Source organism: Vitis riparia, chromosome 11 (assembly GCF_004353265.1).
Source record: "Vitis riparia cultivar Riparia Gloire de Montpellier isolate 1030 chromosome 11, EGFV_Vit.rip_1.0, whole genome shotgun sequence".
NCBI lineage: Eukaryota > Viridiplantae > Streptophyta > Magnoliopsida > Vitales > Vitaceae > Vitis > Vitis riparia.
Window position 1 is genome coordinate 16,265,644 of NC_048441.1, and position 27,757 is coordinate 16,293,400.

Sequence of the window (27,757 nt, forward strand, 5' to 3'; positions counted from 1 at the left end):
AATGCCTATGATCAATAAACAACCATCTTCTCATATAAGTCTTGTGATTATTTTGATTCTTCGGGTCGTCGACCACCTTTGTTCTTGCCGGTGCATAATGCTCTAGGTTGGAGAGGGAATCCAATGATTGAGCATGATTGAAACATTCTTTATCACAATAATGTGAAGATAAAAGAATATTATAAAATTGTAAAAAGAAAAGAAAAATTATCAGAAAGAAAATTTTTCTATTCTATACCGCTGACAATCATTATAGCTGTTACATATTATTATACATACAAAAAGCAAGGAGAAGCTTCCAAGAATGGTATTTTATATATGAGTATAATGTATGGGATCCTTTAAACTACAAAATCACTGACCAAGTAAACAATTGGTCCATTTTGGTGGCTTCTTTCTGGACTTGACAACCTGTTATAAGACGGACAGCATAAATAGAAAAATCTAATCAAAAACCTTGTCACATCCGTATAAGGCACTTCTTTTCTTTAAAAGAGAAGAAAAATTAACTCTTCATAGTTCTGTAATGTGTCACGAGAATAACCAGTCCAAGAAAAAAAAAATGCAGGAACTTTTGTGCAAGAAAAGACAATAATCATGTGAGAACTCAAAACCTAAAACGGTGTGATGTAAACAGACTAGAGAGTTAGACAATTGAATTCATTTATGGGAGCCGTGTATGGACATAGCCAACAAATTCAGGATGTTAATAGTTATGGCATTGAAGGAAGAACCAGAGTTGCATGGTTGGGTGTCAAGGTGAAGCTTTCTGGGTTGGGGTTCAGTAGCATTTGGACATACTGCAGTATGATTACTACTTAAAACATTTGAACTTTACCCTAGTAATGAAAATAGTTCTGAGTTCCAGTTCCTAATCCGTTCAGATTTTGAGTTTCTTTTAGACAGTTGAATGATTGACCATGTCAGTGCATTGGTGCTTGTTGATGCAACTTCGAGGAAGAGTGACTTCTCATGGCCACTTGTGAGCCACCAAACAAGTTTTTTCATCCACCCAATAAAAAAGGAATTTGCTGAATAGAAATGCCCCCAATAATAATACAATATACTGACCAAAGAACTTCACTATTAAGTTATTTATGTAACCTATCTTCAAGTTGATTCCAAAAACAATCTAACTGCAGTGGTATTACTGCTAGGCGATCTCTCATATGCATATGAGAAATTAGAAGTTTCTGAAGGATCGACCAGCAAGTAAAACATGCAGGCAGATACCCAAAATGTACACTTCAACTACCATGATATGATCTCATTACTTCTATTGCAGATGAAATATACATGAGTGAACATATAATGAAATATGGAGTTGGAAAAAATAAAATAAATAAAAATAAAAAGATTATTATATAGATGGTCAATTGTCACCTGTAGAAGATGGCTTATGAGAGCTGGAGCAAGCTGTCTTGATGAAACTAGTGATGAGATGCAAGAGCCGCTTTTCAGCCAAAAACAAAAAGAGAGAAAAAAAGTCAGACCTATCCCCACTTCATTGACTTCCAAATAATTGAAGATAACATATGTTTGGAAACACGAAAGAAATAAGAAAGCCCAGTATGAGATGTTTAAATGAACACAAATTCAATATCAGAATACAATAAAAGAAAAAAAAAAAAAAAAGAAATTTCTATGGTTTATGGTTTGACGAGATATTGTTATGTTTTTGTTGTTGTTGGAATACACAAGATAACACAACAGGGGGGAAAAACAATAAGAAAGAAACTCGGAAAAACAACTACAAAGGTTAACATCATGTCTTATTCCTTCAGGGTAAATATGCCTCATGTTGAACAAAAATCAAGGCATTAAGCAGCATATCATATATCTAGGACTCGAGACAAAATTCTCGTCTCAAGTTTGCATTGTACTAAAAAAGTCAGGAAAAGGTTTCACAGGACAACACCTAATAGACTGGTTAATATACCAATACATGCCATTGGATATGGAATAGTAATCACATCACTCCAAATTTCAAATACTTACACCTTTTTAATTATATAGGACACAGAACTAAAATCTAGAAACATACGCACCTCAAGGAGCAGTTGTTCATTGACATTAATCTAGAAGCATACACCCCTAAAAGAGCAATTGTCCATTGACATTGTAATGCACATAGTGGATAAAAAATCAATCCATGTTTAAAGCTGAAACATGTCAAGGTCATATTTGTTTTTGTCATCCATGAGTTGAGTGGGCAAGTCCCTCCAACATAGATCACAAGGTTGAGGGCTTTTTGCTGAAACATGGATTTAAGGGGTCCACAGATCCAAATTTCAGGTGTTAACAGATTACAGGGGTTGAGTTTATCAAAGATAAATGCCCCATAGAAGTTCCAATTTACTGGAGCAACTGCAGCACAAGCTTGAGAAGGATGCAAGTATGGTTGAACATGAGTAGGTTGATGCAGAAAAAATAGCATGTAATAGCAATTTATCTCCACCAAGACTTAAAATACTCTACAGTTAAAAGTTCACCCATAGACATGAATATCAATTATAAACCATATTAGTAGTAGCAGCAGTGTTTTAAAGTTCACACATCCTATTTTTTCCTAAAAGTTCCCTCATCCTATTTTTTCCTAAGCTATTTTACTAAATATAACATCCACATAATAAGGATCCTATTTTTTCCTAAGGTGTTTTACTAATATAACATCCACATAATAGGGAAGATACTTACATTAATTATAAATCATAGTAGTATTAGTAACATTATTTACCTTTTATGCTAGTCATATGATATCCACATAACAATGAAAGACATGAATATCAATTATAAACCATAGTAGTAGTACTAGTAGTGAAAATTCACTCATCCTATTTTTCCCAAAGGTATTTTACTAATATGACATTTACATAATAGGGAAGATACATGTATAATTTTAAATTGCAGTAGTAGTAGTAGAAGAAGAAGAAGAAGAAGAAGGAGAAGAAGAAGAAAGTTCACCCATATTACTTTGTGCACCCATGTCAATTTTTCCTAAGGTATTTTGTTCAAATAATATCCACATAATAGGGAAGATACCTATATCAATCATAAGCCACAGCAGTAGTAGTGGAACTTCACCAATGTTACTTTTTCCTGAGGTATTTTGCTCATATAATTAACAAATAATAGGGAAGATAAGAATAGCATCAATAAATAACAGTAGTACTAGTAGTAGAAGAAAGTTCAATCATGTAAAGATTTCATTTTTCCCTGAGGTATTTTACTATTAAGATATCCACGTTAATTATGGTAGCAGCACTAGTAGTTTCACCCATTTTACTTTTTCCTTGGGTATTTTACTCATATAACATCCACATAATAGGGAAGATACCTATATCAACTATAAGCCACAGTGGTAGTAGTGGAACTTCACCCATGTTACTTTTCTGAGGTATTTTTCTCATAATATCCACATAATAGGGAAGAAACAAACTTTTTCATGAGGTATTTTACTCATAATTAACAAATAAGACGGAAGATAAGAATATCAACAAGAAATACAGTAGTAGTAGTAGAAGAAAGTTCAACCATGTAATATTTCATTTTTCCCTGATGTATTTTACTATTATAATATCCACATGGTAGGGAAGATCCAAATATCAATTATAAATCATAGTAGCAGCAGCAGCAGCAGTATATGTTAAAAAGGGAGTTGGAGAAGCATTTAAAGCAAATTAACTAATCACCAGAAACAAAATTTGGATACTCACAGTATGCCCAAACAATTAACTTCAATCAGTGGAAGTTCCTTCATTATTTGCACCCCGCTCTTCTTCACCCTCATTACCATTAACAAGTATCCTGTCTGGAGAATTAACATCCACATTAACAGCCTCTTCTTGGTATTCAGAGGCTCCGTTAGCTTGTATTTCCTGCAAGAGTCCAGCAAATAAGTTCCATTAGTGCAAGTGGGTATATAGATTAAATACCGATTTGACAAAAGTAACTTTTCCAATGTTCACAAGAAGTACCCAACAGAGGAAGCAGAAACTGGAACTACTTTTTGGATACTTAACTCCTATCTTTCCACGTTCATTTAACTTTTCTTAAGCATCTGTTATAAGAACCCCAATTTTTTCTTTTCCCAGGTTACAGGGGCATGACTTCTAGCATTCACAGGGCCATTTCAAAAAATTGAGTCGGTGCCTCCTCAGCGGGGACCAGACTAATAGCTATCATCCCATATAATTTATATACAAGGAAGCAAAATGACGTGGTTCAGTCAGTAGGACAGGGTTAAATAGGGAACTTCAATTATTATTGCCCTTCCAGAAATTCCTAAAAAATTTTCACAGCTACAGCTTGTGAAATTCATCTACATGCCATTTCCAATGTCCTTAAGGCAGCGATTAATCAATTAAAACCTGTTACTAGACTTCAATTCTTGGAACTGTCTTTGCTTTCATGTGAGAGCAGTGATGATTCAGATGACCCAAAAAAAGGCAAAATGTAGGAGGTGAATTGACCTCATGCAAGCCTGGGTCAAGTTCAGCATCAAAAAGCTGGTGTATTCTATTGTACTGACAAAGGGAGTCAATACTTGATATATTAACACATGGAAGTTTATACAATTAAATATGTCAATTATTAGAAAGAACTGTATTTGAGTTCCAGCTGTCCAACAAATGTGCAGGTTTTTACAGAACAGCCTCACCAGTAGTCTTGCGAATTCTTAAATTAGTCAGATGATATCAATTTATAGTATACAGAATCAAATAATCTGTTAAAGGATTGTACCCTGTGATCTGAATTTCCATTTTCAAGTATTGATTCCTCCTCATCAATTTGCATGCTTTTAAAACTTTCCATAAGGTTGATGTTTGATCTCTCAGCATAGTTCAAATAATGTTCAGCAGGAGGATAAGTACCCCTACAGGAGAAAAAACCCAAGCAATTCAAATGTCAGACGCCCGAATGAAACATAGAAAAATTCCAAACAATTTGCATGCCATACACACCTGAATCAAGCATAAAGCACAAATTCTTTATTTTTAAAAATTAATGAAGATCTACATCCACCAAAAACACAAGTGACATGTTCCAAAGACAACAAAAACAACAATTTTGAAAGGAACATCTAAAACCCAACTTAGCATTTCCTTTTAGTAGATCAACACCCAAAGGCCTCAAACAAAATTTTGCTAGCAGGGGAATATTCTTGAAGTACCAGTAACTGCTGGCTATTCTTTGAAGGAGCATTATGGTTTTAAATATAAGCTGACACCAAGATGTAACTCATGATGCATCATGGTTTTAATATCACATCAAAGATTCACAACTTGGATGAGACCAGTTGTGGTTCTGTATTAGTTTTGGAAATATGATAAAGTACCACTATAGCATTTTAGACAGTATTTCATATATCGTTATCTTCTTCACAATTTCTGGCAAGAAAAGTTTTTGCTCATTTTTCTTCCCATTTATGTTTAATCATTTAATGGCTTTGATTGTTCTCCTTGCCTCAAAGATACCCCAAAACAAATTGCAAATCCAGATCCAAAACCTTCCTGAAACCCTTGCCCCAAACCAGTTTCAGCCACTCCTTTACTGCCCAGACTTGGTAGTCTATCCCACCTTCACAAAGCACCCCTCCACTTGCCTGCTGCATTACAAATCAATGCTCATCATCACCCCATTAATGTTAAACTAAACCCACTCCAATGGGTCAGAGAAAATCAAATCCACAAGGTCATCCACACCAATACATTGAAACTCGTCACCCATTGATAAAGAAAAACTGTTTCAACATAAAAAACAGTGTCTAATCCCAGGATCCCTAGTGGGAGCACTCCTGCATTATCCTCTCTGGGCCAAAATGAAACCTGGGGAGGATCACTCTTCCCCATGGACTTCTTTATTCCTCCACCAGAGAATCAAATGCATCACTGGAAAAAAGGATCCACTGCCCAATCCTCCCAGACACTATACTGTTTTTTGAAAGATTTATACTAAGGGTTTTAAGTATTCACTGTTATTGGTTTTGGGATAAATTTTTCTTGCTAGCATTTACAAAAGGAAAAAATACAAAACAACAATTAACCATTGAAATCCTATGAGGCATACAATCAAGACTCATGTATAAACCTCAGTTTTACATGAGATTGTATATTAAGCAATATAATGAGAGTTAAAAAGGGAAAATCAAGAACAATAGTCTATCAAATAGGATGTGTATAAAACTTCTAAGAGATACCTTTTCTCTGAAATTTTAGATTCAATGTCAAGAGCAACCTGCCAGTCCTCAAACAAATTAGGGTACTCTTCAGGATCTGCCAATGATTCTGCAGCTTTTTTGCTCACCTGCAAATCATGACATCATATATTATGCAGTCAAGAAGGGTTCAAAATTTTCACTCCTTTCCTTTCTCCTTATCTCTTTTCTTGGTTCATTTATGACATGGGAAAAACTTAAGACGCACAATAAGATCACATTCATCATCATTTGTTGTCCTCTCTCTATCTCGGATATGATTTACTAACCAAAGTGCTTCATGGAAAACAAAATGAAATAATCAGAAGAATAACCTTGTTGAGGTCATTTCTCCAAATCGTGATTATCTCTGAAACCTTGCTTGGAAGGTAAGATCGTGCCATTAAAGCAGCTTCAGGTATCCGATTACTGCAACAGACCATATCAGAGTCTAATCAGTAAACTCAATCTCAACTTCCTGGGTCATATAAACTACCACCATATTGTCTGTTAAATGAAATAAGTAAATGTGTAATAAATTAGTATCAGCAGTTGATTTTCTATGGTTATATGGTAAGGAAAATGATTACCTCTCCACTAACAGCTGAAGGCACTCTTCCAATTTACCCAGCGTGAATAAACAAAGGAATGCGACATTATTCTTCCCCTGCTTTTTAGCCAGTGAAACAAGTTTTGATATTCCATTGGCATCACCAAAAGAAGAATAGAGGAGCAACAAACCACTCAAGTCCATGGCGTGTAAAAGGCATTCCTCAGCCATCTCAAACTGCATTAACAATTCCAGTACGTACATTAAGACATTGGAATAAAAAAGAGGAGGGGGAAGGGGAGTGGTGGTCATCTGAAGCAATATGATCTAGGACATAAATACCTGAATAAAACAATGCACTGAAGTTGGATTTTATATGTGCGTATATATATATAAGCAGTCTAACATTACCAGAATTTTAACAAATGTATCTCCAAGAATATCATAAATAGAAAATATGAAATATCTAAAGAAGTATATATACCTTAAGATCTGTTATAATTCATCATAGAATACAATACATCATTCCAAGATATTAACATTTTTTTATCAGAAACAAAAACATTTTCATTAACATTCCAAGATATTAATATTGTTTAACTTGCATATAAAAAATAAATGACTCAGAAAGAAGCAGATATATCATCTGGTCACTTAACCAATAAAAAATCAAGCAGTAAATTAAGGGCACATTTAGAAGACTTAACCATATGGAATCAGTACAACTAGGTTTACCAATCATTTGAATGCAAAAGTCCTTCCTTTAGAATGGAATCATCATCGAAAACTGAGCCAACACCAGAAATCATAGTAGAGAGTTGAAATGATCTCATTTCATAAAATGCCAAAAAGTGATCATAGGCATGAAACAGATTAGGGCCATTTACAATGGCTGTGTAAAAACGATGTATAAATCAAATACTATAGAAAACAAGACAGACCCATTCTAACAATATGAGAAACAAAATGGACTGAATGGAGAATTCAATGCAGATCAAGATGATAAATTTCATTTTTTTTTCTCCAAGCTCCAGACACATTGTGCATATGTAGCCCATACCATCTGTGCAATTTCCAACTTGTTAAATAAACTAAACAGATCAAAGCAACCGATCAAGGTTTTCATCACTATAACTTAGATTTTTGTCAGAATTTATGCCATTCTAACTTTCTCCCCCCTTCTTGCACAGACTTCATTTTGAATTTCCTCCGTATCATTCATGGCACATTACCAACTTCAGAAGTTCACACTTCATGTCTGTTTATAGTGAGATAAAGCACAAAAAACTTGTTGATAGATCATTTGACTAACAGTTTCAAATGTTGAAAAGTTATAACACTGCCATTTCACCAAGGATTTGCATGCATGTGTGATGAATGAGGGCTGCTCATCCAGCAATTAACTGTCAGGAAACAATTAATGGTAGCCAAAAAACCTTTCCATTGGACATAGCTAATTCTCCCAACTGCTTCCATTTGGTTTCACTCTGTACTTCTGAAGCTATTTCCTGCAAGCAGAGAAGAAACATCTTTCATAATGGAAACAAACAATTATAAGAAAAGAGTTGATTTTGATGAAGGAACTCACTTACATAGGTGTTAAATGCCAATTGAAGGTTTATACACCTAACTAAAGATAAATAAAAATTCTTACCTTTGCAGTACCTAGTCTGCCTAGCTGTATAGCTAGATCAAATCTATAGTCAGGATCCGTGGCAACTTCCAGTGCATCCTCCAGCATACCTCGAGCTTCCAAGAAACGAGCCACACTAGCAAGTAAAATATATCTTCATCACATCTCAGTCAAATTTCAGAACTATGGAAAAAGGAATTGAAACAACAAGAATAAGTGGAAAAAAAATGCGGTCACAACATAAGTATATACAGAATGCACTTCCTTTTCTGCAATGCATTGACAGTATATGCAATATATGGACATGATAAGAGAAAAAAAATGATAGGTGGATGAATGAAACTAGCCAACAATTTTAAATTGCTCCTCTTTGAAATTCCAGCTTGAACTGCATTATGTTAGACTAAATGCAAAAGAGGTAACAACCTAGAATGTGAAAAACAATGTTGGGGCACCCATCAATTACCACTAAAGGAGAACAACATCTAACAGGAATGTCAAAATGAGGGACAAAATAGGCAATTTCACAAAAAAAAAGCTGCAAGAAACATATAAGCATTAACTCTTTTCTTCCTGTGTGCATGGAAAACAGCAGGATATCCTCTGTCAAGAAGAGTAATGTGGACAAACTAAGGATAGAACTACTAATCAAGAATAATAGCAGTATTGGCTGGAACTGAATTGACAATTCCACAAGAGGACTACCGAGTTACATTGATATTACCAAAACCATTCAAACAACCTGATAAGAAAAAAATTGTGCAAATCAGAAGAGTTAAAACCTGCACTCCTCAAGTATCGCTATTACACATATATCCAAGTACTGTCACCAGAACCAGGATTTGAGAAACCTCAATTGGTTTAACTGCTGTACCACATGAATTAACAAGTAAATGCCAAAGGAGATCATAAAAAACAAGTAGGGTATAAACCCAAGAATGTTGCAAATAGTTTCAGTTATATCACTGTCATTATGCTAGTGCTTGGAATCATAACCCAAAACAAAAGGAATCTAGCAAGCTATCAAATCAGACTACAACCTGAGGACACATCTACACCATCAAATTCACACAATTACTTTGCTGTCAGTATACTATGAATTTCAGTACCTATTGTAGTGCTCTTGAGGAATCAAAGGTAAAATTTCACTTGCACGTTGAAAGTCTCCACGCAGTACAAGTGTCTTGTACTCAATCAAATTGAGAAGTAAGGTATATCCCATAACACTGCATAAGATAACATAAAGAAATTTAGATCAATTACAAGAACAAAAGCAGTCAGATTTCAGAAGTGCAGCTCCCAAGCTCCCTCACTTAAACTCTTTGTCTATAAGATAAACGCGACTTTGACTGGCAAGATATCCTAACAAATACATAGGCCGGTCCAAGTGAAACATGGTGGTTACCTGAAATCATCACATTAACAATTTATATGACTGCACCTTAGAAATGAAGATCATATATATAGAAATACAACCTGGAATCAACTCTCTTATACCTCACCACCAACACAATAGTTAAGTCGCCAAGAGGAGTTATTGTAAATGAAGCAGTCCCCAACCCATATTCCAGTTCTGACTCGCTCATTTATTTCATGGAGGAGTTCAAAAGCATCCTCAACACCCTGTTCATCACTAGGCATTCCACTATTGAAATGTGACACAACTGTGTCACGCTGCCAAATAAACATATTTGGTTGTTAAGTGAGGTACTTAATCTCAAATGATTGTAAAACGAATAGATTTTATGACAAATCTATGATGATTTCTCATAAAAGTGGGATAAGAGAACCAAAAAGGGAGAAAGCTTACATTGTACTTTAAGATGTAAAATGTTGAATCACTTGCAATTGCCACTAAATCACCACTATCAGCCCAATAAAGATTCTGAAATATTGAAACCACCCAAAGAAATGAACTATTAGTTTCTCTGTGGCCAAAACCTGCTAATTGTGAAGTAAGCTTTTTGAGAACATGCCTTGACATTGACATCAATCCGCCGAATCAACCTGCACTCAGCCCAGTCATAAAAACAAATGAAGTCATTTGAGCATATCGCCAGAAGTGCCCCTCCATAAATGTGTTCAGCAGAAAAGGTTGGTCGAATATTCTTCTTTTCCTGAAGAATGCCACCACCATTAAACTCCATTCAATTTCCCAGGCAGGAAAAGAATTATATCAGTCGCATTTCCACAATGACTTAGAAGAGTATTCCTTTTGTTGGAAAGAAGTAGCATTTTAGTGCAAGACTTCCACCATCTGTCTACATAAGAAATAGGGTTACTCGTGGTTTCCATTCATCCCACCTTCAACCAGAGCTCTCTGTTCTTTAATATATGTTTGACAAGATCAGTAAAAACCTAATCTAGTCCATTCACAAATTCAGTACCTTGTCACAAGCTAGCCAAGGCATTGCCTCACCCAGCCAAATGCTTACTTTAAGTCTCTGGCAAGTGAGGGCAGCCAAGGAACAAAATACAACAAGATAAACAACTTTGCAACAAAAGAAGCATTGCTAATTTGCTTGGAGAAAAGCCCCCATCAATAAGTCGTGAGAATCTAAACTTTGAAAGGATCAAAACCTGGAATGTTTTGCTGAAAATCTTAATCCTTGATGTACTTTCCCTCACAGCATATTCTGCATCTGATGACCAAACAAATTCCAGCGCTGAGCCAAATGATCTATTTCTCCATGCCAAAGATGTGTATATTATGTATTCCCCATCCCCACAAACAACAACAGACCTTCCATTAGAATTGTGCTTCAAACTCTGAAATTAAAACCAAAAAAACAAAAGTCATTAACCATAATGTGACAACAAAAAAACTGAGCCCGCACATATTCTATGCACTGCCTCTTAGAGAAAAAGTAAGACTACACACCAACTTCATCTACATGAGTGCTGAAAATGAAAAAATTGGATCTTGACTGCTAGTCAATAGATATGCATATATATCATGGCACTATCAATGACAGAGTCACACTGGGGTCAGGGAGGTGCCCCCCTGTTCCTCAGCCCTTCTAAATTAGCCTCTTAGGGGGGGAAATCCTAATACAAAAAAAATGCATTATTGGAAATAATAACACATTCTTAAAAAATTGTCTAAAAAAAATTAAATTATTTTTAATAAATCATATTTTAAATTTTAATTGATTCTTATTTGTAATTTCTAATTTAAATGATTTAAAAACCAACATAAAAATAATATCTTTGACTTAAACCAAAAAAAAAAAAAAAAGTTGCACAACAAATTAATTTTCAGATGAAAACTTTACTTCCCCTGATATTCATTAATAGTGGTCTTTTACCTTTTCTATTAAAAAAATTTCTGAAATTTCTTGTTATCATCTGCATTTTTCTTCTTTTTTAAGCTTTGTATATAATAATTTTTAATTTTACTACTAAAATTTCTTTATGAAATTATTAAAATTCTAAAATTAATATGCAACCAAATAAAGATTAATTACAATGAGATTATTTAAATATAAAATCTTTATTTGATTGGGAACAAACATTTCATTAAAAGGATTAAAAGTACAAGTGAAGGATGAGAAATCTTTCCCAAATTTACAAAGTCTAGAGAAAAAAAAAAGTAAAAAAAAACTTAAATAACATTGAGAGGAATGCCCTAAAAAAGTTGTCATCTTTGAAGTCTTCCACTTGTCCCCAAAGATCCTTGTATTTCTTTCCCTATCATACTATCCAGATCAGCATAAGACAAACAATTTGCCATAGAACTTTGCCTCTAATAATATTCCCCGAACCCTAAAGAGGAAATAGTCATCATGTCACTAATACTTCTAGGAGGAACCCAATCCAATCTAGCTAATCTCAATAGCTTGTGTCATAGTTCCAAAATCACCAGATAGAGTAAACAAAGATGATCAATCAGTTCTCCATTTCCCATACACAAAGTGCAATGATCAAGACTAAGGGCTTCGAAAGGTCTTCACAGTTGAAGCAAGTCATTGATGGTAACTTTCTTGTTGGTCAAGCCAAACAAATGTCTTAACCTTTGATGGGGCTTTTGATTTCCATATGAATTTTGTTTGAGACAAAAGAACTGGGGTTGATTGATTAGATAAGATTAAGAAGAACGATTTAACTATAAATAAGTTTGAAGACAATAATGACCAAACTCTCATATTCAAAAAAGACGATGATAGGTTCATACTAATGTGAATGGACATGAGATTCCTAAGATCTTCAGCTCTAAGTCAGTGAGGTTTTGTCAAAAGTTTAATGTTCCAAGAAAAATAAAAGAAAAGTTAAGGATAGATGATATAGGAGAACATCTAATTGATAGCGCTTCATAAAGACTAGAAAATTGAGAACTTGGAGATTGATCTTCCCACTACAAGTCTTCCCAAAAATAAATCTTTGCCCTATTACCCATCACAAAACAAGTATTATTGAAGAAACCCTTTTTTTTTTTTTGATAAGTAAAAACACAGAGAAAGAAACCCTTGAAAACCTGAGCAATGGCCTTTCAAGGGTAATGATGCAACCACCTGACCTAAATTTTGGTGTCCCAACCGTTAGGTTGTGTCCCATAGATGCTTAATATAACCTTTTTTTTTTTTTTATAGGCAAACACACAACAAAAATATATTAGAAAAGGGCGCCTTGAGGCTGACCCAAGCATACAGGATGTATACAAGAGGCGCCAATAGGCCCAAAAAGAAATAGAGATACAATACCCGCCCTCAACTAGTGCCTAGCCAATCAAAAAAATTAATCAAAGGAAGAGAACCCTCATTTACAACCGATTTAGTCCACAACCAAATATTACAAACAAAAGAATTCTTCAACCTATGAATTGATAACTCTTCATTATCAAAAGCTATCCTGTTTCTTTCCTTCCAAACCGCCCAAAAAATGCACAAAGGGGCTGCGTTCCACACCTTCCTACGCTTCTTGCCCAACTTGAAGCCACACCAACCACTAAGAGTATCTCTAACCGAAGAAGGGAGGACCCAAGTAACACCAAACAATGCAAACAATAACTCCCATAACCCTCTTGCCTTAGAGCAATGAATAAGAATATGATCAATTGACTCTTCTTCCATACCGCAAAGGAAGCATCTGTTAGCTAGAGACCGGCCCCTCTTTTTAAGTTGATCCAAGGTTAGCACCTTACCCCAATAAGCTTCCCAAGCAAAGAAGCTCACTTTGATAGGCACACAAATACTCCAAATATTACTATAAGGAAACTGAACATCTCTTCTTGAAGCTAGCGAACTATAAAGGGACTTAACTGAGAAAATCCCATCTTTAGTGTCTTTCCACAGCATTCTATCTTCCAAAAGAGGATTAAGCCTCCTACCCCGGATTGTCAAAAGTAATCTCTCCACCCCCTCCACCTCCCAGTCATTAAAGGACCTAGAAAAGCTAGGATTCCAAACCCCTTCATCACCCGAATGATCCCATAACTCCACTAGCCAAGCCTCTTTAGATGAAGCAAAGGCATACAAAGAGGGAAACAAATTACTGAGAGAGAAATTCCCACACCAATTATCCTTCCAAAATTTCACCCTTCTACCATTCCCCACAGAAAAGGCAACTTTGTTTTGCACTAGAGCTCCTTCCTTCCTTATTTCCTTCCACAAGCCTACTCCAAACCCCTCCCTAACTTCTCTAGTATACCAACCCCCTTCTTCCTCCCCGAACTTCCTACTAATGACTTGCCTCCAAAGAGCCTCCCTTTCATTCGCAAACCGCCAGTTCCACTTGCATAACAGGGCTCTATTGAGAATAGACATGCGTCTAACTCCCAAGCCACCCTTCCTTATGTCCGAGCATACGGAATCCCAATTTACTAGATGAGGCTTCCTCTCCAAAGCTCCTCCCCCCCACAAAAAATCCCTTTGAATTTTTTCCAATCTTAAACTAACCACTCTTGGCATTCGAAGTAAAGACATCAAGTATATGGGCATACTTGACAAAGTACTCCGAATTAGGGTAATTCTACCGCCTTTGGAGATATAATTCCTTTTCCACAAGGCAAGCCTTCTCCGAAATCTCTCTTCCACCCCATCCCAAACAGCCACGGACTTGTGATTTGCCCCCAAAGGGATCCCCAAGTATGAATTTGGCATCCTTCCCACTTTACAGCCAACCTCAAGAGCCAAAGCCTCCAAGTTCTCTACTCTCCCAACCGGCAAAATCTCGCTCTTATCCAAATTAATCCTCAATCCTGATATGGCTTCAAACCACAACAACAACCAGCTAAGATGAGCCATCTGATCTTGGGAAGCTTCACAAAAAACTAAAGTATCATCGGCGAACAGCAAATGGGATACCACAGCCCCGTCTCCACTTCTTCCTTGTATCCTACAGCCCGAAAGAAAACCCCCCCTCACTGCTCTAAGGATGAGCCTACTAAAAGCCTCCATCCCGATAATAAAAAGGTAGGGAGAGAGAGGATCCCCCTGACGCAAACCCCTTGAACTATTGAAAAACCCGGCTGGAGTGCCATTAATCAAAACTGAAAACGACGCTGTGGAGATACACCAAGAGATCCAGCCAGTCCACTTCTCCCCAAACCCCATTCTTTGCAATACCAATAGTAGAAAATTCCAATTCAAGTGATCGTACGCCTTCTCTATATCTAGCTTACACAACACCCCACTCTCATTTCTCTTCAGCATCGAGTCTATTGCCTCATTGGCAATTAGGGCAGCATCCAAAATTTGTCTTATGCCCAAGAGTTGTACTTTCCCTAGAAAACTTCCAAAGCCACTTCCCTAAGAGGGTCCTATTCCTCAAAGATATCCTCCCAAACCCCAACCCTCCTCCCTCCTTCCTCCTTAGGCTTGCACACTTGGTTCTGACTTATGAGATGATCTCTCTTTTCCTCCCTAAACCCTAACAAAAAAAATCCTCTTCAAAATTTTTCGATTCTTGTCGCTACTGATGATGAGATCTTGTATAAAGAGAGGAAATAACTAGAGATGTAAGACAAATAGGACTGTATTAGAGTTATTCTTCTACTTGAGGACAAAAAGGATTTTTTTTTCCAACCATCCAATCTCCTCAAAATTGTCTATGATCGAGTCATAAGATTTAAATATAAAATCTTAAGAATAAATTTATTGAATACATGCTCCTATGGATTACTCCTATGACTTTTCATTAACTTGAATTTCTTTTGGTTTTGCTATTATTAAGAAAAGTTCCCCTTGTGAAACAAATTTCTAGTTCTGCCATTGGGTTCTACACAAGATTTATGGAATTTATGTCAAACCTAGTTTACTGAGGTGAAAAGATTTATACAGGTATAAAATTTAAAAATATAGGAGCTTTTTTAATTTTTTCTTTTTTAATCTTTTTCTTCTGAGGAAAAAAAAAATGCTCTTTCAGTTTGTCTACCAAAAAGATTATTAAAAAAAAAAAAAAAAAGCATGAGCTCTTTGAGTTGGTCTACTTCCATGTTTTTCTTCCATCTAGTTTCCAAAACCAGATCATCATATATTGTGGTCAGCATAGAAGATCTCAGAAACCCAAAGACTAATACAATTGGTCAAAGTACCTAAGAAAATTTTTGGAAAGGTCACATCAGGTAAATGAATTCACACTTCAACAAAAATGGCACATGAAATCATCACTTGGATAGCATGTGGCTAGAAAAGAACCAACTTACTTGAGGATAAAGGTCACAGGTTCCCAACTCTTTCACAGCCAAAGGCAATCTTTCTCCATCTGTAACCTGAGAATAATAGATGTTACCAAATTGACTATGTTAGACAAAGCAAAAAGAAGAGAAAAAATAGTTTCTCATCCATCTCAGCCAAAAAGATGAAATCTGCACATGTAGGGAAATAAACCTCATAATCTGCCCCAACACTTCTAATATTAACTGTTTGAATTTCATTGTGTTTAGCCCATATGATCTTTCCACTATTATCCATACTAGCTACTGGTTCATCTCGACCAATTTTCACCATAATGGTTCCTTCATCAAAACCGATCACAACCCTGTAAAGTAGGAAAGAAAAAGAAGCCACATGTGAATAAAGCATACAGCAACTATATTAAAATTATTCAAAATAAACCTATATTTTTAAGCCTAAACTAAAATAACCCAAATAGTGAAAAGAAAATAAAAGAGCTATAGTGTGAATTGTTTACTTTCATGGTTAGAGTAAGCATAGAAATTCAACCATGTCAAGGCATCGAATAGATAATTTTGACATCCTTGTACTATTCTAAACTAAGAACATCAGCATAGAACTCCCTGCAAATTCAAATCCTGTGGGAAAGAAATATTAAAATTAAGACCCTTACCGTCGTGAACCTTTCATACATCCCAGGGCCCAAACTCGTTCAAGTCCATAATTTAATGTGTTTTCAAGCCTGTAAATTGCTGAGCATGGTTAACAAAATTAAAATTAAGATTAGGCAAAGATGAATAGATAAATAAATAAGTAAACTTATGAGGCACACATCACAATTTGTGCCTTGTAGCCTACTTACCAAAAACCACAACTTGCAAAACAAATTGAAGTCATCAACTCAGCATTTATGGGAATTTCAAACCAGAATTCATCAATAGATAATAGATGAAGCACCAATTGAGCACAAGATAAAAGAGAAGCGGGAGAACTATGTCACGGGGTAACAAAGACCAATAACAGCACTAAGAATTAACAACTGATTTAATTGAAGGTGCCAACAACAACAAGAGGAAGCCCAAACAGAAAAATAGATAAAGGCACTGAGGGGGAAAAAGGCTATGGTCCTAGATAAAGCTATATGATGAAAAATAATTCGTACACCTAATCCAAATGGTTGATATAAGGCTCTATTGGCTTGAGTACCATATTCAATTAAGAAATAGATTCACACAACATTTATATATCTTAGCCCTGTAAACAGAACCTAGAGACTGTCAACCAACAAAAGGGGTTCGAAAATCTTCTTTTGGTTTCTTGATAAAGAAGTGAGAGCAAGCTCATGCATGGCTCAAAGTCGCAATATCGACTATTGACTTGGAGGGTCCCAAGGCACATTGGTCTTGGCTTCTCAGCTCGGTATTGGGTGATATGCAAAATAAGATAGTTAAAAAGTTCAAATAACCTTAAAAAGATAATAAAATAAAATGTTCACACATTTAACATTATTTAAATAGTTATAAAGTATCCACAATGTAATTTATGATGACATTAAGAATTGAAAAATATTTTTTTTCAAATACAATGATATTTTTACTAAAAGACATACAGTTCAATAATCAATTGTTTTGTAGTTTCAATTAAATGATTACAACACTTTATATTTAAATATAAAAATAAAAATATATTTATCAAACAAAGTACGATATATTGTTAATTAAATGATTTTAATATATCAATATAATAATAAATTAAATAATGAATAATGAATTAATACATCATATATGCTACCATTAACATATAAACTAATATATTACTTAAACTAATATAATTTATACCACACCATTATCATATAAAATAATAGATTATAAAATCTGGAAATAAATTACCTTGGATTAATGCAACTCATACTACACTAAATGATTCATACCATCTTAACATAGAAAATGATAAACAATCTTCAAATCCCCAATTCACACACACACACCTACGCGGGGAGAGAGAGAAGAGGGCTGGCAGAGAAAGAGAGAAGGGCAGCTGCTGTTAGCCAGTTGCATACCCACCAAAAGCAAAGGGAGGAGAGGCTAGATGCAGCGATTGCCATGGACATCAATGGAGGAAATCGATATGATGTTTCTCAACCTCCTCTTCTTCTACATCTCCAAGACTCAATCATGGTAAGGCTGATGTTTTTCTTCCTCTTCATTATGGGTCATGGTTTTTGATTCTTGAAAAGCTTTTCCTTTTGAAGAAAATCTTTGATTTTTCATAGATTTTCTAGGTTTGGATCCTGTTTGTTGTTGATTTTCTGTGATTTGAAATGAAAGAAATCATTTTTTTGGTAACTCAAACGATTCAACGAAGTCAATTCGGAATTTTGATCGAGTCAACCAAGTTTAAACGAGTCTTGATCAAGTCTGAGTTTGAGATGGTATCAGGTATTGGACTCAGCGTGAAAAGAACCAAGGCAGATATGACTTAGCCAAGTCATACCGGACTCGGCCAATACTTTGAAACATGAGCTCATGAGCTAAACATTCTAGGTAGGGAACTAGTCCATAGGATTAATTATTTTGCAGCACCACTGCAATCATCCTAAGTTTATAATTCATTTCAAAGACAAAAATAAAAAAGAAATAAGACTAAGTAAGAATTTCTCAAGAACCTCGCATATCAGTTTTAGCACGAGATAGTTACACTTTTAAGATGAAGAAACAGTTACTTTTTTATAGGGCCAGGGTTGGAATTTAAGAGACTTCAGTATGAACAACAAACAGTTTTCAACAAGCTCAAAAGAAGTGGTTTCGGATTTTAGATATGTTGGCAAGCTGAACATCACTCTCAGTTTAAAAGAAAACATTTAATAAGGGAGTGAGCTCATAGAATATATAGGAGAAAAAGGAACCTATCAATATATACCATTGTAAAAACAATATAAATGAGAAGTCAAGACATTCAGATGTTGTATTAAGTCTATCCTACACAAGGAAAAAAAAAACCTTTGCTGGTCAGGAGCTTCAAATCCAAGAACTTCCATATCGCATAACTTCAATATATATCACTGCATCTGGACATAGAACTTACCTATAAGTGGTTGCATGCCATATTCTAACAGTCCCATCTTCTGAACCAGTAAAAATAATAGGAAGCTCTGGATGGAAACAGACTGAAGAAACATTGTGTGTGTGGCCTTCTAGTGTCTGAACACAACTTTTGGTTTGGTAGTCCCACACCTGTTCCACCAAAATTTAATCACAGAAAGTAATCAAATGGAAGCTATTTAGTCAATAAGCATCAGATAAACACCTTGGCAGTTTGATCATCAGAACCCGTGATTAAGTATGGCTTGTCACCACCAGTGAAGTAATCAACACAGTTTACCCCTTTCATGTGGTCATCCAAAGTAAAATTTGGGTCAGGGGAGCCGAGATTCCAAATCTGGAACAGAATGCCAGATCAACATTAGGACCTTTTTTTTTTATAAGTAAAGGAGAAAAACTGTATTGAAAAAGCTGCCAAAACAGTGACTTAAAGTATACAAAGAAGAAACACCCCGCGCTCCCCTGCTGAAAACAAAACAGTTGCCAAGAACGGAGGTGCAAAAAGAACCAACCCCTCCTCAATGGGTTCCCACACAATCAATAAAATCAACTATGGAAGGATCAACATTAGGACATTGAAACACATCTTCAAGTTCACAACAGGTTATCAAGAAACATTTCCACTCACACCTTTATAGTGCGATCGAGGGAGGCACTTGCAAAGGTGTTGGTGTCTTTTGGATTAAATGTCACTTGCATCACGTAGTGAGAATGCCCTTCAAAAATCTGAGTACACGTCCAACCTTTATCCCAATCCCAAAGCTTTATAAGCAAGTCATCAGATGAAGACAATACATATGGAAGTGTTGGATGGACAGCCACACATCTAATGTAGTCTGCATGTGCTTCAAAAATTGTAACCTTATCCATAGTATTGTAATTGTATACACGGATAAACATGTCATCAGCTCCAGCAACCACCCACTGCTTACGAGCTATAAATTTTGCTGACCGGACTGCAAGCAGATGCCTTAGATGTAAAAGAATTACCATGCCAAGACTGGAGAAATTAAAAGTCATGTATGAATTACATACCTGGCAAGTCGGTGACCTCGAAAGACTTTATCATTGTCTAAGTAAATAAAAATAAATAAAAAATTCAATTAGAAGTATCCAATATTTTTTATAAGACTGAAATGATTGATGAAATTAAACCTCTGGAAACTATTTGACCTTCACTTTTAAATTAATGTGGGTGTGTATATACATATTAATAAGCACAAAATGCATATTAATTGAAACATGCCAAAAGTTGGGGCTGTGGGCAGGTTTATGGTATGTAGGAGGGGAGGACTTCAACTCAGTCAGGTTCTCATGGAAACAGAATATGGGCAGTACGGTGTCTGCAGATATGAGAAGAAGGTTTACAGAGGTCACTGAAGAGTTAGAATTGCATGATCTACCATCATCATAGATTGTACATCATGCAATTCTATGAGGAGGGTCTGTGGGAGGTTCCAGGTTCAAGTCCCAACAGGGACAAAATTTACCTATCAAAAAAAAAAAAGAGAGAGAGAGAATTGCGTGATCTACCACTGTTAGGAGGTTCCTTTTCTGGGAGTGGGGGGTTGAACAATCAATCCTTATCAAGATTGAATTGGATTTTGGTGTCTGAATCGTGGGAAACCCATTTCAGTGGTGTCCTTCAGAGTATTCTGCCTAAACCCGTGTCAGACCACTCTCCAAGTCTTTTAGACAGAGGAGGGATGAGGAGTGGTGCTAGTCCATTCAGATTTAAAAATATGTGGTTGGAGGCGGAGGGTTTTAAAGATCTCTTAAACGGTAGTGGACGGGGTACAATTTTAGAGGTTCTTATAGCCTTATTCTGGCTGCAAAACTAAAGGCATTGAAATCTGATTTGAAAAGATGGAAGAATATGGTCTTTGGTAACGTGTCCATTAGGAAGGAGTAGATGTTCAAAGAGATAGGCTTTTGGTATTCGAAGGAAAGGGCGAGGGTTCTTTCCCTTGAGCAAGCAGAAGCTAGAAGGAGAGCTAGGGAGGATTTCATGAAGTAGGCTCTCTTTGAAGAAACCTCAAGGAGACAGGAGTCCAAGGAGATCTAGCTTAAAGAAGGGGATAGAAATACAAAAATCTTCCATAAGATGGCTAATGCACATAGGTGAAGGAATTGCATGCTGAGGATTAAAATTAACGGGGTATGGTTCTATGAGGAGAATGGGATAAGGGAAAGGGTGGTCAGGGTTTACAACACTCTTTTATTTAATCTAGAAAAGTGGAGACCTTCCATCAATGCTTTAGATTTTAAAGTTTTAGAGGTGGAAGAGACAGAAAGGTTGGATGAACCATTTTCTAAGGAGAAGGTTTTCAGCGCCTTATAAGGGTTAAATGGGGACAAGGCTCCAAGTCAAGATGGGTTTTCCTTGGCTTTTTGGCATTTCAGTTGAGATTTTGTGAAGGATGACATGATGGGGTTTCTTAGAGATTTTTATGACCATGGGAGATTTGAGAAAAGTTTTTTTTTTTTTTTTTATAGGTAAAAGCGCAGAAAAATATTATAAATAAAGAAAAAAGGGCGCCCAAAGGCCATCTCATAGCATACAAGAAGTATACAATAGGCACCTAAAGGCATAAACAAAAAAGAAGAAATGAAACAAAAAATCTCACCCGCCCTCATCTAGAACCCAACTACTCAAAAAAATTGATTAAAGGTAAAGGACCTTCATCTATAAACATCCTAGTCCAAGACCAAAAACTATATCCAAAGAATTCTTCATCCTATGAATCGTGAATCAAAATTTCCTCATTATCGAAGGCAACCCTGTTTTTTTCCTTCCAAACTATTCAAAAAAGACGTAAGGGAGCCGTCATCCAAGCCTTTTTACGTTTCTTGCCCATGAAGGAACCATGTCAACCAAGGAAAGTCTCTCTAACCAACAAAAAAGTACCTAGTCACACCAAAAAGAGCAAATAATAACTCCTACAAAACCCTACACTTAGTGCAACGGATAAGAATGTGATCAATAGACTCTTCTTCGACAAGACAAAGGAAGCATCTGCTAGCTAGGGATCACCCCCTCCTCTTCAGTTGATCCAAAGTTAAGGCTTTACCCCACGAAGCTTCCCAAGCAAAAAAACCCACTTTGGGAGGAACACAAAGGCTCCAAATGATGCTCCTCAGAAACGGGATTGCAAATCCAAGCTCCAATGCACCTTAAAGGACTTAACAAAAAATTTACCATCTTTAGTCTTTTTCCAAAGCACTCTATCCTCCAAATTTGTACAAACCCTCTTCCCTTGTATTGTCAAGAGGCATCTAACACCCAAACCACCCTCACTTTTATCTAAACAAACAACCGCCCACTTTACAAAATGGGACTTCTACTCCAAAGCTCACCTGCCCCAAAGAAAGTCTCTTTAGATCTACTCTAATCTCAATCTAACCAGTCTTAAAATGCATAACAATGATATGAAGTAAATGGGCATACTAAACAAGGTGCTTTGAATGAGAGTAAACCTTCTTCCTTTAGATATAAATTGTCTTTCCCATATGGCTAACCTCTTATGAAACCTCTCCTCCACCCCATACCAAATCGCCACTGATTTGTACAGAGCACCTAAGGGAAGCCCTAAATAAGAGGTAAGGAGCACCCCCACCTTGCACCTGAGCTCAAGAGCCAAAATCTCTACATTTTCCATCCTTACCACCAGTAAAATCACACTTTTGTCTAAATTGATTCTCAAACCAGAAACGGCTTCAAAACAACTTTAGTAACCAGCTCAAGTAAGCCATTTGGTCTTGAGAAGTCTCACAAAAAAAGAGTGTATCATCAACAAACAACAAATAAGTAATTATAGTCCCAATTCCACCCCTCCTCTTCACCCTACAATTGGAAAAAAAAACCCCCACTCACTGCTTTATTGATTAGGCTACTTAAAGCCTCCATCCCAATTACAAATAAATAGGGTGAAAGAGGATCCTCTTGCCTTAATCCTCCTAGTGTTGTGAAAGAAACCCAAGAACATCGCGGTAGAAATACACCACCTTATCTAGCCTACCCACTTCTCCCCGAAGCCCATTTTTTGCATCACCAGAAGTAGAAAATCCCAATTTAAATGGTCATATATCTTCTCTATGTTAAGTTTGCACAACACACCACTCTCATCACTTTTTAGCAAAGAATCTATAACCTCATTAGCAATTAACGCAACATCAAGGATTTGTCTTCCCTCAATGAAAGCATTTTGGGATGAAGACACCACCTTACCTACCACCTTCTTCAGCCTATAAAACCTTTGCCAACAGCTTGTATAGGCCTCCCACCAAACTAATAGGTTTAAAGTCTCTAAGGTCTTCAACTTCTCCTTTTTTATAGGACTAAAACCAGGAATGTAGCATTCAAGCTCCTTACAAATCTTTCATGCTCATGGAATTCTCTGAAGAACCTCATAACCTTGTCTTCCACGAATTCCCAACTAAACTGCCAAAACACTAAAGAGAATCCATTCGAGCTCGATGCTTTGTCCCTGGGAGGTTTGAGAAAAGTCTCAATGCTACATTTTTAGTGTTAATTTAAAAAACAAAAAAAAAAAGAAGCAAAGGATCTTAAAGATTTTAGGCCTATTAGTTTGGCAGACAATTTGTATAAAATCTTAGCAAAAGTCTTAACTAAGAGACTTAAGAAAGAAGTGGGTAAGGTGATCTTGGTGTCATAGAACGCTTTTGTAGAGGGTAGATAGATTCTTGACATGATGTTAATAGCAAATGAAGTCATAGACTCTATGATGAAGAGTAATGAATGTGGGGTCTTCTGTAAGTTAGACATTGAAAAGGTGTATGATTGTGTTAATTGGAATTTGTCAATCTCCGTGCTTGAGAAGATGAATTTTGGTTGGAAGTGAATAGGATGGATTTAGTGGTGTATCTCCTCAGCAAGGTTTGCAGTGATTGTGAATGATACTCCTTCGGGTTTTTTCCATAGTTCTAAAGGTTTGAGGCAAGAAGACCCCTTGTCTCCATATTTATTTTTTATTGTGATGGAGGCTAATAGTTATCTCCTTAAGAGAGCTAAGGAGGGTTGTTATCTTATGGGTGTTAAGGTGAGGGACGAAGGTGGTGTAGGGGAGGAGGTGTCACATTTGTTGTTTGCATACGACACTCTTGTTTTTTATGAGGCTTCCCAAGATCAAACAGTTCACCTAAGTTGGTTGCTTATGTTGTTTGAAGCTCTACTGGGGCTGAAAATTAATATAAATAAAAATGAGTTAATTCTTATTGGTAGAGTGGACCATTTAGAGGACTTGATGGAAGAATTAGGGTGCAAAGAAGGCAAACACCTAGCTATCTACCTTGGTCTGCCTTTGGGTGCTCCCTTGAGATCAGTGGCAACTTCGGGTGGGGTGGAAGAAAGGTTTTGTAAAAGACTCTTAATGTGGAAAATGTGATACATCTCTAAGAAGGAAGGCTTACGTTAATCAAGGGTACTTTATCTAACATTCCCATATATTTTATGTCTTTATTCAATATTCTTAGAAAAGTCAAGCTAAGGTTGGAAAAAATTCAAAGAGATTTCCTCTAGGGACGGGGAGCGTTGGAGAATAAGATCCATCTTGTGAATTGGTCGACAATGTGTACAAAAATGAGAAAAGGGGGTTAGGTATCAGACATCTTTCTTTGTTGAATAAGGCGCTTTTATGCAAATGGAATTGGTGGTTTGCAATAGAAAGAGGAGCCTTCTGGAATCAAGTCATTAGTGGTAAATATGGAGATTGGGGAGGAAGAGGGAGGAAGAGGGCAATTGGCAATCCTGCGAAGTTAGAGTTGGGTATGGTGTGGGGCTTTGAAAGTCTATCAAGAAGGAGTGGAATGGTTTCCATTGTAATTCTTCTTTTTTGATGGATAATGGAAGAAGGTAAATTTTGGAAGGATAAATGGTGTGAGGATGAACTGTTGAAATGTTCCTTTCCTTCTTTATATCCCTAAGCTATTTCAAAAGAGACATGAGTTGCATACTTATAGGTTCATGAAGAGGAAAAAGGCCACTGGAACCTTTGTTTCTCTAGACTTTTAAATGATTGGAAGTTGGACATCGTAGAGGCGCTTTTCTTAAGGCTAAAAGAGGAGGTAGTTGTTAGTAAGGAGGAAGATAAGATGGTGTGGATGAACTCAAGCAATAACAAGTTTTTCATTAAGCTCTTATATGACGCGCTGGAACCGGGGGGAACATTTAACTTCCCAAAGTGTGGTTTAGGACTCTTAGGTGCCTTCTAAAGTTAGCTTCTTAGCGTGGGAGGCTAACTTAGGAAAAGCTTTGGCAATTAATTAGCTTCAAAGACAAGGGTAGAGTATGGTAAATAGATGTTTTCTTTGTAAAGAAGAGGAAGAATCTATAGATCATATTATCCTCCATTGTTCCAAGGCTAGGGTTCTATGGGATTTGTTGTTTGCTATTTTTGGAATCCATTGGATACAACCTCCTACAATTAAGGAGGCTCTTCTAAGGTGGAGTGGCCTTTTGTGGATAAAAGATGCAAGAAAGTTTGGAAAGCGGCTCCTTTGTATATTTTTTGGATTGTTTGGAAGGAAATGAATCAAAGGTCGTTTGATAACGAAGAGCATCCAGACCACTTTTTGAAGTCTTCTTTCCTTAGTATTTTGTTTTTTTGGGTGAAGGTGTACATAGAGACAGGTTTTGTGCCTTTATTTGATTTTGTAGAGTGGTTGGGCCCTTGTTAAGAGAGAGCCTTGGTTTTTTGTGGTTTTGCTGATCCTTTGCACTTTTTGGCGTGACTTGTATATGTCTTGTGTACTTTGTTGTGTCGTTTCTCTAGCGTTTTTAATATAGTTGCCTTTGTAGGAGATTTTATACTCTATAAATCATAGCTAGATTTGACCTTTTGAACTAGTATACATTTATTCGATTTTTTTTATCAGACTTTGTATAGAGGATTGTGTACTTTTGGGAAGGATTTCTTATCCTTCTTTGTACTTAACATTTCAATGCAATGAAATCATTGTATTTTTATTTATAATAATTATTTTTTTCTTAAAAATGCTTGTTTAATATTTGGCTAGAGTATCTGATAAACACAAAAGATAGCAAGAATTAGACATCGAAAAAGTTGAAAAAAGAGCACCATGAGGACAAATGGATATACATCTTAAACCCTACCAATTCACATTATATACACCTGACAACAATATTGATAGCAATCTACAAAAACTAGAATAAAGAATAAAAACAAAATCTAGGCTTAAGTTGATTTGTAGGTCCATTTGGCTGAATTTTCCTGCATCAAGGAGAGGAATTTACCACCTAACTGCATCAGGCCCCTTTAAAAAACCTACTATGCTCTCGATAAACAAAAAATTGGAGAGATGCACCAAGACGGTGATATGTATACTGGCCATGATGGGCCAAAAACATTTTTAATGTCACATGCAATTTCTTATTCCAAGCAGCCAAGGTTAGTGCAGTAAAGTAACTAAAGCAATTTATCGGTAAGCTACTTTGCCAACATTCAAAACTTAGAAATAGGGTAAATGCAAGTAGCATGGTAATGAGTATGGGATGAAACAATTAAACAATATTACATACCTGTGACAGGTAATCATAAATGCACACAGTTCCAGAATAAAGACTTGCAAGGATCCTGCATGTAGCATCTTGTAATTGCAAAATTTTCTATAAACATTGTCTAAAAGCTTAAAAATGCAGCGTTATATTTTTTGACCTAAGGGAGACAAACTCAAATTAACGAAGTGAAGATGAGGAAAATTACCATGGTTCAGTTGGATGTAGATCCACTGATTTTACTCTTTCAGATCTTTGTGCAAGTTTTCTCTGATCAACAGGTCATTGTTAGCTAAACGCTACAACTTTTGAAAACTAAAGATATAACTGGATTACAAAGCATGGAAACATTTATTAGCCTAACAAGATAAATTCAAGTGGATGAACATAAATACCTTAATTTCAAGTCTGAGAGGCTGCAAATAATGTGAAAGAGAAAACAGAAAATTAAATTAGACCATACACCAAGAAAATTTCAAAAACTTTCGAAACCAGCTATCTGATCCTAACTCAACTGTTTATAGCAGTAACTGATAACTTATTCAAGTAGTCCTTCGTTAGGTTGCTGAGAAATCCGATGAAAAGGAAAAATAAAATACAACTTTAACTCTTACAGTTCAATTGTTTTGGTTTCCGAAAAATAAAATTCACTAAAACTAAAGTAAATAATTGGCATTAAGATTGACAAGTAAAGGATTTTTTTCAGACTGGCGCAAAATTTTAATTTTTTCATTTCCTTTCCCGCATTTTCTCAACAACCAAACGGAACACATAGAAGAGAATAATCTGAACTGTATATATCGAAAAACAGAGAAACCTAAAACCAGATCTAATCACTCAAAAGAGAAGAAAAAAGTAACCGTTACCATTTTTACAGGTGAGAGAAGCTATGGTTCTTGATTGATGAAGTTGATGCGAAGAAAGAAGACCGTGAGCGAGAACCCTAGTTATCAAGCCAAGATGATGGATTGGGAGATCGAAACGACGAAGCAGTCGGTGATAAGCCTACTCTGGAGAGCGCTCGCAAGGAAGAAGGGACAGAGGGTGGGAGGGAGGAAGCGAGGGAGCGTGACAAAGGGTGATAGCCCGATGGGTTTTGTTTTTCATTTGAGTCTACGGACCCAGGTATT

At 36.1% G+C, this 27,757-nt stretch overlaps 1 protein-coding gene across 2 annotated transcripts; it reads right to left on the bottom strand.

Moving 5' to 3' along the window:
* Nucleotides 1–207: 207 nt before the first annotated feature.
* LOC117925069 (coatomer subunit beta'-1-like) lies at nucleotides 208–27,757 on the bottom strand. 2 transcript variants are annotated; one of them, XM_034843891.1, is made up of 26 exons: nucleotides 27,494–27,754; nucleotides 27,023–27,043; nucleotides 26,836–26,897; nucleotides 26,652–26,706; nucleotides 20,129–20,165; nucleotides 19,724–20,049; nucleotides 19,299–19,430; nucleotides 19,077–19,225; nucleotides 16,666–16,734; nucleotides 16,206–16,356; nucleotides 16,022–16,087; nucleotides 10,960–11,148; nucleotides 10,356–10,496; nucleotides 10,190–10,264; nucleotides 9,877–10,053; nucleotides 9,693–9,784; nucleotides 9,489–9,605; nucleotides 8,401–8,515; nucleotides 8,183–8,254; nucleotides 6,787–6,983; nucleotides 6,532–6,625; nucleotides 6,200–6,306; nucleotides 4,744–4,876; nucleotides 3,717–3,878; nucleotides 1,384–1,453; nucleotides 208–411 (listed from the first exon to the last, which is right to left on the bottom strand). In XM_034843891.1, exons 1-24 carry the CDS (start codon nucleotides 27,494–27,496, stop codon nucleotides 3,738–3,740), a joined length of 2,721 nt encoding a protein of 906 aa, XP_034699782.1. In that variant the 5' UTR covers nucleotides 27,497–27,754; the 3' UTR covers nucleotides 208–411; nucleotides 1,384–1,453; nucleotides 3,717–3,737. The 2 variants fall into 2 exon arrangements, with proteins under 2 accessions (XP_034699782.1, XP_034699783.1); XM_034843892.1 differs by lacking the exons at nucleotides 208–411; nucleotides 1,384–1,453; nucleotides 3,717–3,878; nucleotides 4,744–4,876 and adding an exon at nucleotides 5,396–5,608 and having other exon boundaries at nucleotides 27,494–27,757.